The sequence below is a fragment of the Pagrus pagrus genome, assembly GCF_965226575.1.
Source record: "Pagrus pagrus genome assembly, chromosome: 8".
NCBI lineage: Eukaryota > Metazoa > Chordata > Actinopteri > Spariformes > Sparidae > Pagrus > Pagrus pagrus.
In genome coordinates this window covers 30,085,736-30,098,269 of record NC_140192.1, presented here as the reverse complement: position 1 = coordinate 30,098,269, position 12,534 = coordinate 30,085,736, and the positions used below count along the sequence as shown (strand labels likewise).

The 12,534-nt window shown below is 40.1% G+C and overlaps 1 protein-coding gene across 1 annotated transcript in view; it reads left to right on the top strand.

The window, feature by feature from the left end:
• LOC311261635 (multiple epidermal growth factor-like domains protein 9) overlaps nt 1–12,534 on the top strand; it is a 37,367-nt gene that overhangs the window by 17,022 nt on the left and 7,811 nt on the right. Inside the window, exons 3-4 of the mRNA XM_084360451.1 lie at nt 3,136–3,275; nt 6,967–7,116. Of these exons, the coding sequence (XP_084216577.1) occupies nt 3,136–3,275; nt 6,967–7,116 (290 nt within the window). The remainder of the gene's footprint in view (nt 1–3,135; nt 3,276–6,966; nt 7,117–12,534) is intronic.

The following is a 12,534-nucleotide window of genomic DNA, read 5'->3' as shown; positions in this document are numbered from 1 at the left end:
TCAGATGTATTAAGTTTCTCATTACAGCATAATGAGGATTCCCAATTAATCTCAGCAGTTGTTAAGCTGGTCAGTACCCTTGTCAATGTGTGCAATCTAACACTGTTAGTAGGACAAAACAAGATATCTGAAGAACTTACTTTTGGCTCTGGTAAATATTGATCGATAATGAACTTCATCTGTCATCTCACATAACAGACATTTGTCCAATATTGCTTTGCAAAATGTAGCATTGCTGACAGTGCAGTAACTTTAACAACACAAACAAATGAAACATTTTCAGTTTCAGTTATTTCAAATAAGTGAAATACAGGCTGATCAATATTGTAACCATGATCCGACCCTCTGAACTTCGGTGTGAAATATTAACTTGTAAGGATGAAATCATCTGCAGTTGCACATAACTGAAATGAGTGATGATGAGATTTTAAAATGAAATACTTGAGTATGGGTGAGCGGGTTTTTTGCTTTTTTTTGTCAGTGACAGTTGGACATTATCTCTCTGACTTCATTTCATTAGGGTCAGTGTGTGTGTGTGTGTGTGTGTGTAGTCAGAATAATAAGGACTGTTGATCTCCCAGCCTTGTCCTCAGCTGTGCCCACGCCCCACTAAGCATTGCTGTGGGCCTCTTCATTTGCATTAAGTGCAGTTGTTTAAACAAAGCCCTGTTTGTGTGAATACCCACGCACATGCTCATGGAAAGTGCTCGCAGTCATTCTTGATTTACTTCAATTGTTTTGAAGTTATTGTCCCCAGATTATGGTTGTTGGAGTCCATTGTCTGGGTTGGAGGGATGATCAGGCTTGATTTAGTGTTGCACTTTACTAGGAAGTTACCTTGAGTGTAGGATGGGATCAAAGCGCTATGGATGAATTTTCTTTGGGAACAAATAAAATCTCTCATCCCTCATGTATAAATGAGCATGCTCCTACTATATTTACCAGCCACAAAGGATGGTGGCAGTTAGCATATCCAACCTGGGAAAGATACATTAACAAATGAAAGAAGTCATGTGTGTATTATTGCTGAAGACCTCAAATTTAGTTGGATTTCACATTGCTGGATTATTCATTTATACACTGTTATGTAAAACACATAAAGCCCAATAAAAGGCCTTTATGCTCTATGCTATGATTTATTGTGTTAAGCTCTATTTATAGCTGGACTGGAAAAAAAATTGTATGATGTTATGGCCGATAATATGTTTTTAAACATAAACACAATCTTGATGCAGATTTTGAAGAATTGGGACCACAATATGTACTTAAATAGTGTGGCATTTTTTTGTACTGCACTTTATCAGCTAATATATACATTGTTATTGATATGTGTGCAATAAGCAACTCAGTCGCCAGAATAAATGTTGGCAATATACGTAAACCAAAGGTATGTTTGAAACTTTACATTTCTTTATGTTGCAACTTAACATGTTTTTTAGGTTCAGTTTTTATTTTTATGTCGTCACATCGATGTGCTTATGTTCTGGTTAGGTTTAGGCACAAAAACCACTTGGTTAGCGTCAGGGAAATGTCTTGTTTGGCTTCAAATACCTGTTTTTGTTGCCAGGTGATGTCCCATGGTCCCTTTAAAAATATCCAGTGGTTTCACGCTTACAAATTGTGCAACACATTCTCAAACTGCCTACCTGTAACTCCACTACCATCCCCTCCACCTCCTCATATGGAAGTCAGGTCATAAACATGTTACCTAAATATGATATGACTTTTGTAGAAATGTCAGTATGGTTTGTAGGCTTATGGCACTTAGAAATGTGAACATCCAGGGGCTTTTTCAAAATCTTGTGTTAACACCTAGCCACATAAATGCAACTCCATTGACCAGATCATAGATCTGATTGTGGTCTGTCTACATGTTGATCAGCCCTGTTCCTGCCCAGTGGTCGGTGATAATGCACCTGAAGCCCTAATTGCTGCGATTTGGTACCTAGCTATACATTCACAAACAAACACATGGATGACTGGCATAAAAGTCAGACAACACTCTTGTGTTGTAGCTGTCAGCTCTCTCACCCGTACAGATCATCCCATGGTTGCACTGATCAGGGATCAGATAAATGTTCCACACTTTCTGTTTGAGTGTGTGTTGAAATCACTGGAGGCACTAATTAGAATCACTGGAGCTGCTTTCTTCCCTTTGCTTTAATGCGCCAGGCAAGTAATTGGCTGAGTCCAGAGTATTTTTAGTGCCATTCAGCTCCCATCACTTCAGGAGGACCCTGTTTGTAACTATATCCCTATATAGATACACACAGTGGTTAATGGGGTATATATATATATACAAAGTGCTTCCAGTTAAAAAAAAAAAACTGTGCGCAGTGAGGTTTATGGATTATTCAATAAGGATGAGCGAGTACACCATTATCTGTTTCTGTACCTGTTCAACTAACTAGACGATCTGTATCCATAGCCCTACTAGGAATGGTTGGAATTTACCAATTTTATCAGAACTATTTATTAAAGAACTATTTACAGAAAAGGCCTTGAACTTCAGATCAGTGTTTTTTTAAACTTGAATGACTAAACTTCACACAAGTATATTCACACATTTTACTCACATGATACTCATGCTCAATAGTAAATAGTACTTTATATATACTTGATTCAGACAAGTACTCACTCAAGCCTATTATCTAATACATGCATATTTATCTTTGCACAATCTTGTATTACTGTGGCAGCAGAAATCTAAACCAGCCCGAAGAAAAACCAAAAGTGTCTGTATAACTAGATTAACACCACTGCTATGTGAAGTCATGTTATTTTGTGATTTTGGTGGACTGGTCCTTTAGGTGCAGATAAAATTACTTATGCACAACGTGCCAATCATGTTAGTGGAGAAACTGATATGAGCTGTCTAGATGGACTCAGGGTGCTTCCCACATCTATACCTGGAGCAGAGTTATAGAAAGCAGATGGATGAATGTGAGAACCTGCAGGAAGTCAAGTGTGGATTCACCACGACAGTCTGGACATCAGCTGTCTACAATCTACAGTCCAAAAAGCAAACGCACACAGTCTCCTTCACATCTCTGGCTTGGTGTTCTGGTGCATGAAATGAAATGCTTTCAGTGTTTTGTACACTGTTGATTTTGTCTTCTGTTCTGCCCCTTCCAGCTCAGGGATATGTGTGTGCAAGACGGGAGTGTACGGACCAAAATGTGATGAATGCCACCCGGGGTTCTTCCACTTCAGCAGCACTGGCTGCCGGCCCTGCCAGTGTCACAACCACACCAACTACTGCCATCCACAGTCCGGTGAGTCTGCTGAGGACACAGAACATGTTGGCAGTAGACCGTACTATTTTGCTAATTTAATGGGAGACATTACAGAAAACAGAAAACAATTGTTTGTCATCAATGGTTACCCATCAACCATTTTTTTGTCTAAATATATGTAATTTTCCAAAACGTATCTTCAAAGGCCTTTTCCTCAAAATGAGCTTTTTCTCAGACTCTCAGACAGATATCTGATATATCTTTGCGCAGGACTCACATACACCAAACAGTTTTATTCCTCTCTATATTCTGAAGGTTTTTACAGAGGGGTTTGTTCATATATCATTCATAGTCTGATTATAGAACATTTTATTCCTAAAAACACCACAAAAATGTGTTTTTATGGCTGTTGACAGTAATTTCTGATTTCTAATGTGATAAGGAAAGGTATCCAAATTTCCCATTGTCAAAACATTTGACACCGCTATATTTTGAACCTGGCTTCCAGTGTTCAGATTTACCTAAAATTTAAAAGGATACAGGATTAGAATAAAAACCACAGTAAGGGTTTTCGTCTGTCCTTCAGTTTGTGTCCTCACTGTAAGTTCATAGGACCACAAGTTTGATGGTGAGTAGAATAATAAAACTTTGCAAAGAGAGTAGGTACAGCAGCTGTGATGTAGTGGTGTGTGGATGAAACCTCTTTAAAGGATCAACCTTTGTCCAACTTTGTGACGGTGTCATATTGGACAATGCAGAGGTTCCAAGACCATCCAATTAATTAATGGTCTGTCCTCCCCATTAATAGGGTGAGGTTCTTTAAGTGTGATGATGAATAAAAATTGCTATTATTATGTTACCCTGGAGAATATTACAGTAGGTGTGATGTGGATATAAATCATAGACTTGATATGGAGCAGTGAACAGACTGAATTCATGTCCCATTGAAATGACTACAGGTTTTAAATGAAGCATTAAAAAAGGAGAGTAGTTTGAGTGAGGCTTTTTCACACCAGTATGTGATTAGGACCGCTGTATGAAGAGTTTTGAGAACACGAGACCTTTTGAAGCATGCATTTGGAACAGGAAACAGATTTGGTGTTTGTGGCACTTGGACGTGAAGCGTTTCTCACAATGCATCAAAACTGTAAGTAACTGAAACGCTCGTCTTCTACTTGAGTATTTTGACATGATGGTATTGTTAAGTAAAAGATCTGAGTACTCTGACTATTAGTGGCAGGGTTTGCGGTTTGATCCCCAGTTCCTCCTGTCTACATGTGCCTTTGAGCAAGAAATTGAACCCTCAGTTGCTCCTGATATGTGAAGGAACAAAAAAAAGTTGGATTTGACAAATAAATGAAATGTTAATAAAACTCTTTAGACTCTATGTTGTGACAATTATCTAACCGTACCGTTCAAACAGCAGAAAATGGTGGTGAGCCCCCTCTAAAACCTGAACAGTGTCACTGATCTGTTGGTGCATGTAATGAAGCAGCTGTGTCTGCATGCATTTCTTTTGAAAATTGACTCTGTACTGAAGCTTAACCTGCCTGTGAAATGCTCCATTACGCTCCCTATATATTTAACTCCTAGAGTGAATAGAGACTGAGGCAGGACCCAAACCCTCCAGTTTCTCTAAATATTTACTGTGGAGCCCCAACTAACGGGTAATATTCAGTTGGTAGAAGGAACAAAAGGAGACCAGGAAAGAGGCTGAATCAGAAGCAAATGAAATGTGAAATGTTAAAATGTAGAATATCACATATCCAGGCAGGTATATGTGTGATTTAAGGTGGATTTATGTCCCCAGCAACCAGGCTTTGAGACTAAACCTACAGCTAGTGACAGGAAGGAGGAAAGGTGGAGGGGGACAGAGTGGTGGTGGTGGGGGCTAGTTTTAGAAGCCATATGTCTTTCCATTATAATGCAGGGGCAGATGGGGTGCTGTAGCCTTGCCTGGGCTCAGTGTTCACAGTGCTGTGGATTACCATAGCTCAGGTTTGACAGCTCCCCGTAAAGACTGACCCTCAAGGCTGCTTACACAAGAGCACATTGTGCACATGCATAATCTACAGTTTCCTGTAACACTGCGGAGCTCAGATAAACATGACAGGAACACGTCATTTCCAACAAAACAGAGGTGGAGTGTGTCCACAGTGACCCATTGTTTTTAATTAAAATAATATAAAAGCGAATGAGAAAATACAGTTTATCATCAGGAAGCATTTTTAACAAGAACAGTTTTATGATTTGATATTTGCCTCGGAAGCTTCAGTGCACGTTTAAACCTGCTCTATTAAATGTGGGTGTCGGAATGCATTAAATCCATTCTCTCGAACAGCTGAAGTATCTGGGGACTTGTTTTAAATCAGAAAAATACAACTTGAAAACATTAAATGGCTCCATAAAGCTTGTCCAACCATGAATAAAATGAAAATAACGTCTTTCCCAACCAGTTTTGGATCTCAGGGATTCCTTAGACCTGGGTTATGCTGAAGTAGCTGTGAGGAGCCAGTTTGTTTGTTTTGTGGTGGTTACATTTTAAAACAAGTCTCCAGCTACTTCCGTTGTTTAGGAGAATGCTGCCACTCTGTTTTGCTGTGAAGCTCCAGAAATGTTTTGTGGACTATGAAACCTGACTTGAAATCAGCATAGGGGTGTGTAGATTTTTGGATGAACTTTAAGCACAATAATATCAACTTCAACTCAGTCTCATTTCACTCAGGAAACCCATAATTTATCAACACAAGCTGCGTAAAAGCTGTCATGTCTGCATAACCGCAATCTATGATCACAGCGGCACAACCACAGACAACCCATGACAACAGTGGTAATACCGTCACAATTATTTACAATAATGATCATTTACAAAAATAACTTCATTCTGAGAAATCCAAGTTTTATTTTTTACATAAGTAATGACAGTATCATCACTAGTCAGTATTGCAAGGTAATTTAAGAATGTGGCAACGAATATGCTAAATTTAAGTCATGTGAATGTAGAACCAACTCTGACACTTAAATCTCAGATGTCTGAGTGTCCTTGAACACACCTGTATGCAGACTGAGAAAAGTACTGGGCTCAGGGCCCATGAGTAAGTCCACCTCTACACGTTTGCAATTATCTTTGAATTTATATCTTGATTTACAGTTACTCATTATTGTAATGATTAATTATGCAATTATTATGGAAATCACTACAACCAATTAATCATAATTTGTTAGAATGATAATCAGGCACTTTCTTTAGAACATTTTGTCTGACCCACTCAGTCTACTTCATATAAATCATATAAATATAATGTGGTCTTATTGATCACCTTTCTTTGTTCTACTATAACCAATTAATTTCTCAGAAAATCCTTATCTTGTCACTTTTTCTGCGACATGTAATTTATACAACACAGAAACATGAAAACCTGACGAGGTAAAGGTAATAAATGTCATGCCACATAAAGGATTGTGTACTATGATATGAATAAAGCTCTAGCTACAGTGAACACATAGAGTTTGTTGTTTCTGGTCAAATTTAGTTGATGAAAAAAAAAAAAGGAAAACTGAAAGTCAAATTTTCAAACCTCACACTGGTGGGATGATTTGTACAGACCAACCTGAGATTAACAATAAAGGTCGTGAGAGTTATAGAACCACATCTCACTCTTGCTCTGACAGAACTGTGCAGATCCAGGAAATAACCCTGTAATCATGTGACCTTTGTTTTGTCTTCCAGGAGTGTGTCTGAACTGTGAGGGTAACACCCAGGGATCCAACTGTGAGGAGTGTAAGCCTGGTTTCTACCACGGCCCTGGAACTGCCCTGATCGAAGCCTGTGCACCATGTCCCTGCTCCAACTCCACCTCCACTGGCACCTGTCACACCGGTCAGTCCCTGCTGCTCACAAGCACACATCAGGACATCAGCTCAGTTTCTTACCCTGTGATTAGGCATTTTCATCCACACACCATTAGTCAGTGTCAGTGTGTACTGAGAATGAAAACTGTAGTGTAGTTAATTTGACTGTTTTGACCTTTTTTTCTGACACCAAAACCACTGACACTGATTTTCCTTAGAAAACATTTTATTCACTGTGAAACTGCACTGTAGCAGTGCTGTAAATATCTCTACCTTTAGCCAGTTGTCCAAGGTAATCAGAGATATGCAGTCAACGGGAGACGAGATGAAAAGGAGAGAAGCCATCGCGTTGCACCTTGTGTGCTGCATATGTGACAACACAGTGCAAGTGGTAAGACTGTCACACAGTTATGAAATAAGCAATTAAAAATGGCTATCCTAGGAAGATTTTGTTATCCACTGATCAAGTAGAAAGAATGTCGGTTTTGACCGTCTCACATCCGAGTGGTAAGGTGGAACACATATCAGCAAGGGAACAGACTACCACAGCACTCTCCATCGTGCGAATGCCCATACGTTGACTCTTGTTTTACTTGGTCTGTATCTCTCTTCCTCTTCACCTTCGTTCTCTTTCAACAGTGCTAGCCTGCTGTTTCTCTATTTCCAATATTAGTGCTAAGCTAAGCTAAGCTTTACAATTAACTATTACAATACAAACAGAAAGATCTGAGTGTGGTATCAATCTTCTCATCTACCTCCCTGCCAGAACGCATTTTTCGATTAATTAGATGTCAAATTATGTCTTTAATGTTTGTTTGAGTCTAAAGAGTTTTTTTCAGCTGTGGTTGGGGAAACATTTTGTTCACAGTGACATGTCAGCATTTAACAACTCAGTCCCACCACAGACAGTGAGCAGAACTGAATTTTAGATGTAGATTAAATTCAACTCCATTTGTTGACCTTGTTATCTTTTTTACATCAAGTACCATTCACATGAATAGTTCATAAATCAGTTAAACATGTCTAATGGGTTGGCACTGCAGGAAAAATAAATCAACTCTCCACAAGTTGGTAGAATCTGACTGTGATTGTGACAGTCTCTTGCCTATGTTTCAATAAATACAGTACTTCGAGATTGGCACTCAGGGTTTTGTTTCTCTGGCCATGTCTATGGGTCCTGTGTGTGCTTGTCTGTATTTCAGGCCTGTGTCTTTGTAAACTGTATATAACTGTAGTCTTCTTCTTCTTCTTCTTCTTCCTCTTCTTCTTCTTCTTCTTCGTCTATCTATTTCATTTTTTTTTTTTAATTAATGTTGTTGTCAGATATAATCCAAAAATTCCAAAACAACCAAACAGTTGACTGGAGCGCTTTCGATCTATTTCCAGGCAGTCCTGGATTAACAGTAACCTTTCTACATGACCCCACTTCTTTCACCTCCAGGCCGCTGCTGCTGCCCTACTTACACACCACAGCCAAAGGTCTCTATAGGGTTGAGATCTGGATGAACTACAGTCGCTGTCATCATCCTAAACCTCCTCAGTACTGCCTGAAATTTCATTTTAAAATGACTGAAGTAACCATGAAGCGATGCACCTGGTCAACAATAATGCTAAAAAAAGAGGTATTAATAGAGCATTATGTGAGAGGGAAACATTTCCCAAATCGGCACACCATCACCCTGTGATGTGTGAGGGAGGATGGATTCTTGAATTCATGTTATAACCTGTCACTGACATGTTGCAACAGACTCTAGAATTCATTAGAGCAGGCAGTGTTCTTCAGATTGTATCTCTGAGAAAATGCCCACTCTACTCTAAGTTTCCAGCAGCCGTATGTGAATTGCCAGTTTATTGCGTTTGCTCAGCTGTGTTTGCTGTTAGCTAAAACCAGTCTCTGAAGTCTCAACCAATAATTTCAGTTAACACTATGACTTCTGTTAAGCCACACATCTGGGATAAAATATACACACCACTTACATTTCTATAAAATATCAACTTGGTCTATAAATCATCAGAAAGAAGTCAATATCACCCAATCATCAACATGTCATCAAAAGTGATGTCTTCACATTGCGTGTTTTATCTGAGTAAAAATTCAAACCTCAAAGATAACCCATCTTATGATGATGAGTCTGAGAAAAGCAGCAAACTCTCTAATTTTAGAAGCTGGAATCATCAAATTTAGCTTTCGCTTGAAAATGGACTGAAAACATCAATCGATTATCGAAACAGTTTCAATTTTGCTAAATAATTTTCCGTTGATTGACTAATATATTAATGGACTAATTCTTTCAGTTCTCGACCAAACCTTGTCAGACTGTTTTGCTGGTGGACAGGACACCAAAGGTGGAAAGGAGTTTTGGGTTATCTGGCTTAATTATGCCAACAGGATGATCAGTCATAAATAGACTAACTCTACTTCCCAGACCTTAATTATATTGTGGCCGAGAGCCATGTCACGCCATGTTGTGCATGTCTTCAGCCTTTCATGGTTTCAGTTCACCATGCACCAACATCACACCATGACACAGTGGCTTAGATCACAGCTTATCCATGTCAAACAGCTCTTGAACCCTCTCTGCAAGCTGCTTATTGAGGTTTTCATTCAGCATTACATCACTGTTTTCACTCTACTCTCTTATTCCTCATCATGTTCTCTCACCTTGCCCTTCCCCTTTCTGGGCCAATCGTCGACAGCGTCGCCATGTCCAGACAACCCCCTGACTGGCGGGGCAGCCTGCATAGCAACAGCCATGTATGGATGCACTTAGGCTGTCAGGTTATGTGTGGCCCTGCCCGGGGCCGCAGCAGAGATTGCGCAACGTGGGAGGGACAGGAAGAGACACGAACCAGGCTGAGCTGAGCTGGGACAGCATGAACACAGCTGGGCCATTTCAGAGCCAGTCAGGCAGCAACAGACTGGGGGGATGGGCAGCATCACACACCATGTTTAGACAGAAACACAGTAGGAAGCGCGTCGTTAGATCGACACAATCAGAAATATGCTCAGGATTGTGTACACAAGAGCTACTCTTATGTTAATAGTGTGTGTAGCTGTGGAGGATGTTAAAGACTGAAGCCGGGAAGAGCAGCAGCCTCCCTGCAATGGTGACAAATGAGAGGATGCCACAATGCAGAATCATGGCTCCACACTGGAGGATAGATGCTTTCTAAATGTGCTGATGGAGCCTGTTGCAGTAACTGAATATCCCTCCATACTGACACACACAGAGGTGAAATGGAGCATTGCACCAGTTCAGAATGTGGGTCACACATGTTCAATCATCCATGTATGATTGTATCTTTACTCAGTGGTATAAGGACGGCTGGGCTCATTTCATTTAGCCTGAGCTTCATCAAATATATGCGTTTGTTTTTTTTAGTTTCTCTCCCTCTCTGTTTTTCTTCTCCTTTTTTCAGTGTGTGTCAGACAGTGCCTACCTGGCTTGCAGGTACCAGACCTTTGTTAGTGTTCCATAGCAAAGTGGAGGACGATGGTGAACATGCGGGTCAGGTCCTCTGGCCTTGTGCAGTGCAGGGCAGTTCATGTTTCCTTCTTGTTATATAACCCAGCAGGGCGACTGCCTTTGAACCCCCAGCAGAGGTTAAATCATGCTTATCAGGAGCAGCCTGCTCAGTGCCGAAATACAACACAGTCACATGACCACACTAGATAGAGGCCAACATCTAGGCCATTGGAAGGCAGCTATCTGTTCCTAAATCATTCAACAGTGAGGGCTGTGGTGTGGTTCTCAGAATCAGCTTTATTGGCCTAGTATGTGTACATATACAAGGACATTCAGTCTGTTTTTTCAGTGTTACGCACAGTTCCAAGAACCATTGTCAATAAGTCATATTGAAATTGATAAACAGCTGCTATTTACATAGATGATATATAAATCAAGTGTTTCTGTAAATTGTAAACATACTATGTTCTGGCCCCATTGCCCAGACAAAACCCATCTTCAAAATCAACTGCACACCCCTAAAGATTCATAACACTATCTGACAAATCTCAATCAATCAATCAATCAATCAATCAACCTTTATTTGTATAGCGCCAATTCACAACAAAAGTCATCTCATGACACTTTCCAAATTGAGCAGGTCTCAGTATGTCTACCGTACATATCCACATTATTTCTCCATCTTAGGTAAACTGCTTTCACTTTCTATAGCCAGAGGTCAGTCAGTTATGGTATGTACTGTACATCCAGTGGGCTACTGACTCTGCACTGCATCCTTATTCCTTTCCTTGTGGGTAATGAGGATTGACTGAGGCAGTGCCACCTTTGTTCTCAGGGCTAAGCCTATCCAAGCTTCTCTCCCAGGCATGCCTCCAGGAGGCAAGCCCCAGTTTTTACTTAATCCAAGTGGGATGAACTATCTATGTCTCGTTTTGACCTCATCATGAGGGCAGCAGTGACTGGAGTGTAGCTGCTTGACTAGAAAACAGTTTTCAATGGAAGACTACGTGGAGCTACTGCCCTCAACAACATCCATGTCAGGGTCACTGCAGTAGCTATTCTAACCGAGCTAATTGGGGAGGCACTAAGCCAGAATTAATGCTTTTTTGTTTGTTTGTTTTTTGGGATGGGGATAGCAATATGAACCTTTAACCTTGGGCATCCTGAATGTGCCCTCCTGTAGACATATTTTGGGTACGCCCCACTGGGAGGCACAGGGCAGGCCTAAAACATGCCGGAGGGATAATATGTCCCATCTGGCCTGGGAACACCTTGAGATCCCCCAGGAGGAGCTGGAGGGTATGGCTGGGGAGAAAGGCTCTGGTCTACTCTGAAAGGATGCCTTCATTTTCACGTTGTACTTGCAAACATATTTCTAATTATTTTAACTAATTGTAATTTATAGGTTTATACATTTGGTCAGGTTAGATAGATGCTTAAATCGAAATAAAATGGTACATTTTAATTCAATGTTAGTCTTTTGAATGAAATAGAAGTGGTGATAGGATATTTGTAGTTACAGCATGATTGCAGGTTGCCTGTGTAATAGAAATGCTCTTGCCAGCTGACTGGCTAACCCTTAAATGACCGGGTGTTTTGTGAAACATTTCTACATGAGTCCAGTCTGTAGAGACCTGTAAATACAGACTGAACTGCACACTAAAATATCATTATAACCCCCCAGAGTTTTTGCTTCAAGAATAACTTAAATGATTAATCGCTATTAAGAATAGTTCCTGATTAATTTTTGTTTTGTTGGTCGATCTACATATTGATTAATCTATTAGCTGTACAGAACACTTATACATATGCCTTGATCCTTGAGTGTGCCTTGATTATAAGGGTCAACGGTTATTGATGAAAATATGTTCTGCGAGGGTCCTAACTATTTGCTATGTAAAGATATAGTGGAGTAAAGACGTCCTGAGCAGAGAGCTACGTGTGTTGTTATCGAGCTTCTCTGTTGTTTGTCTTGGATA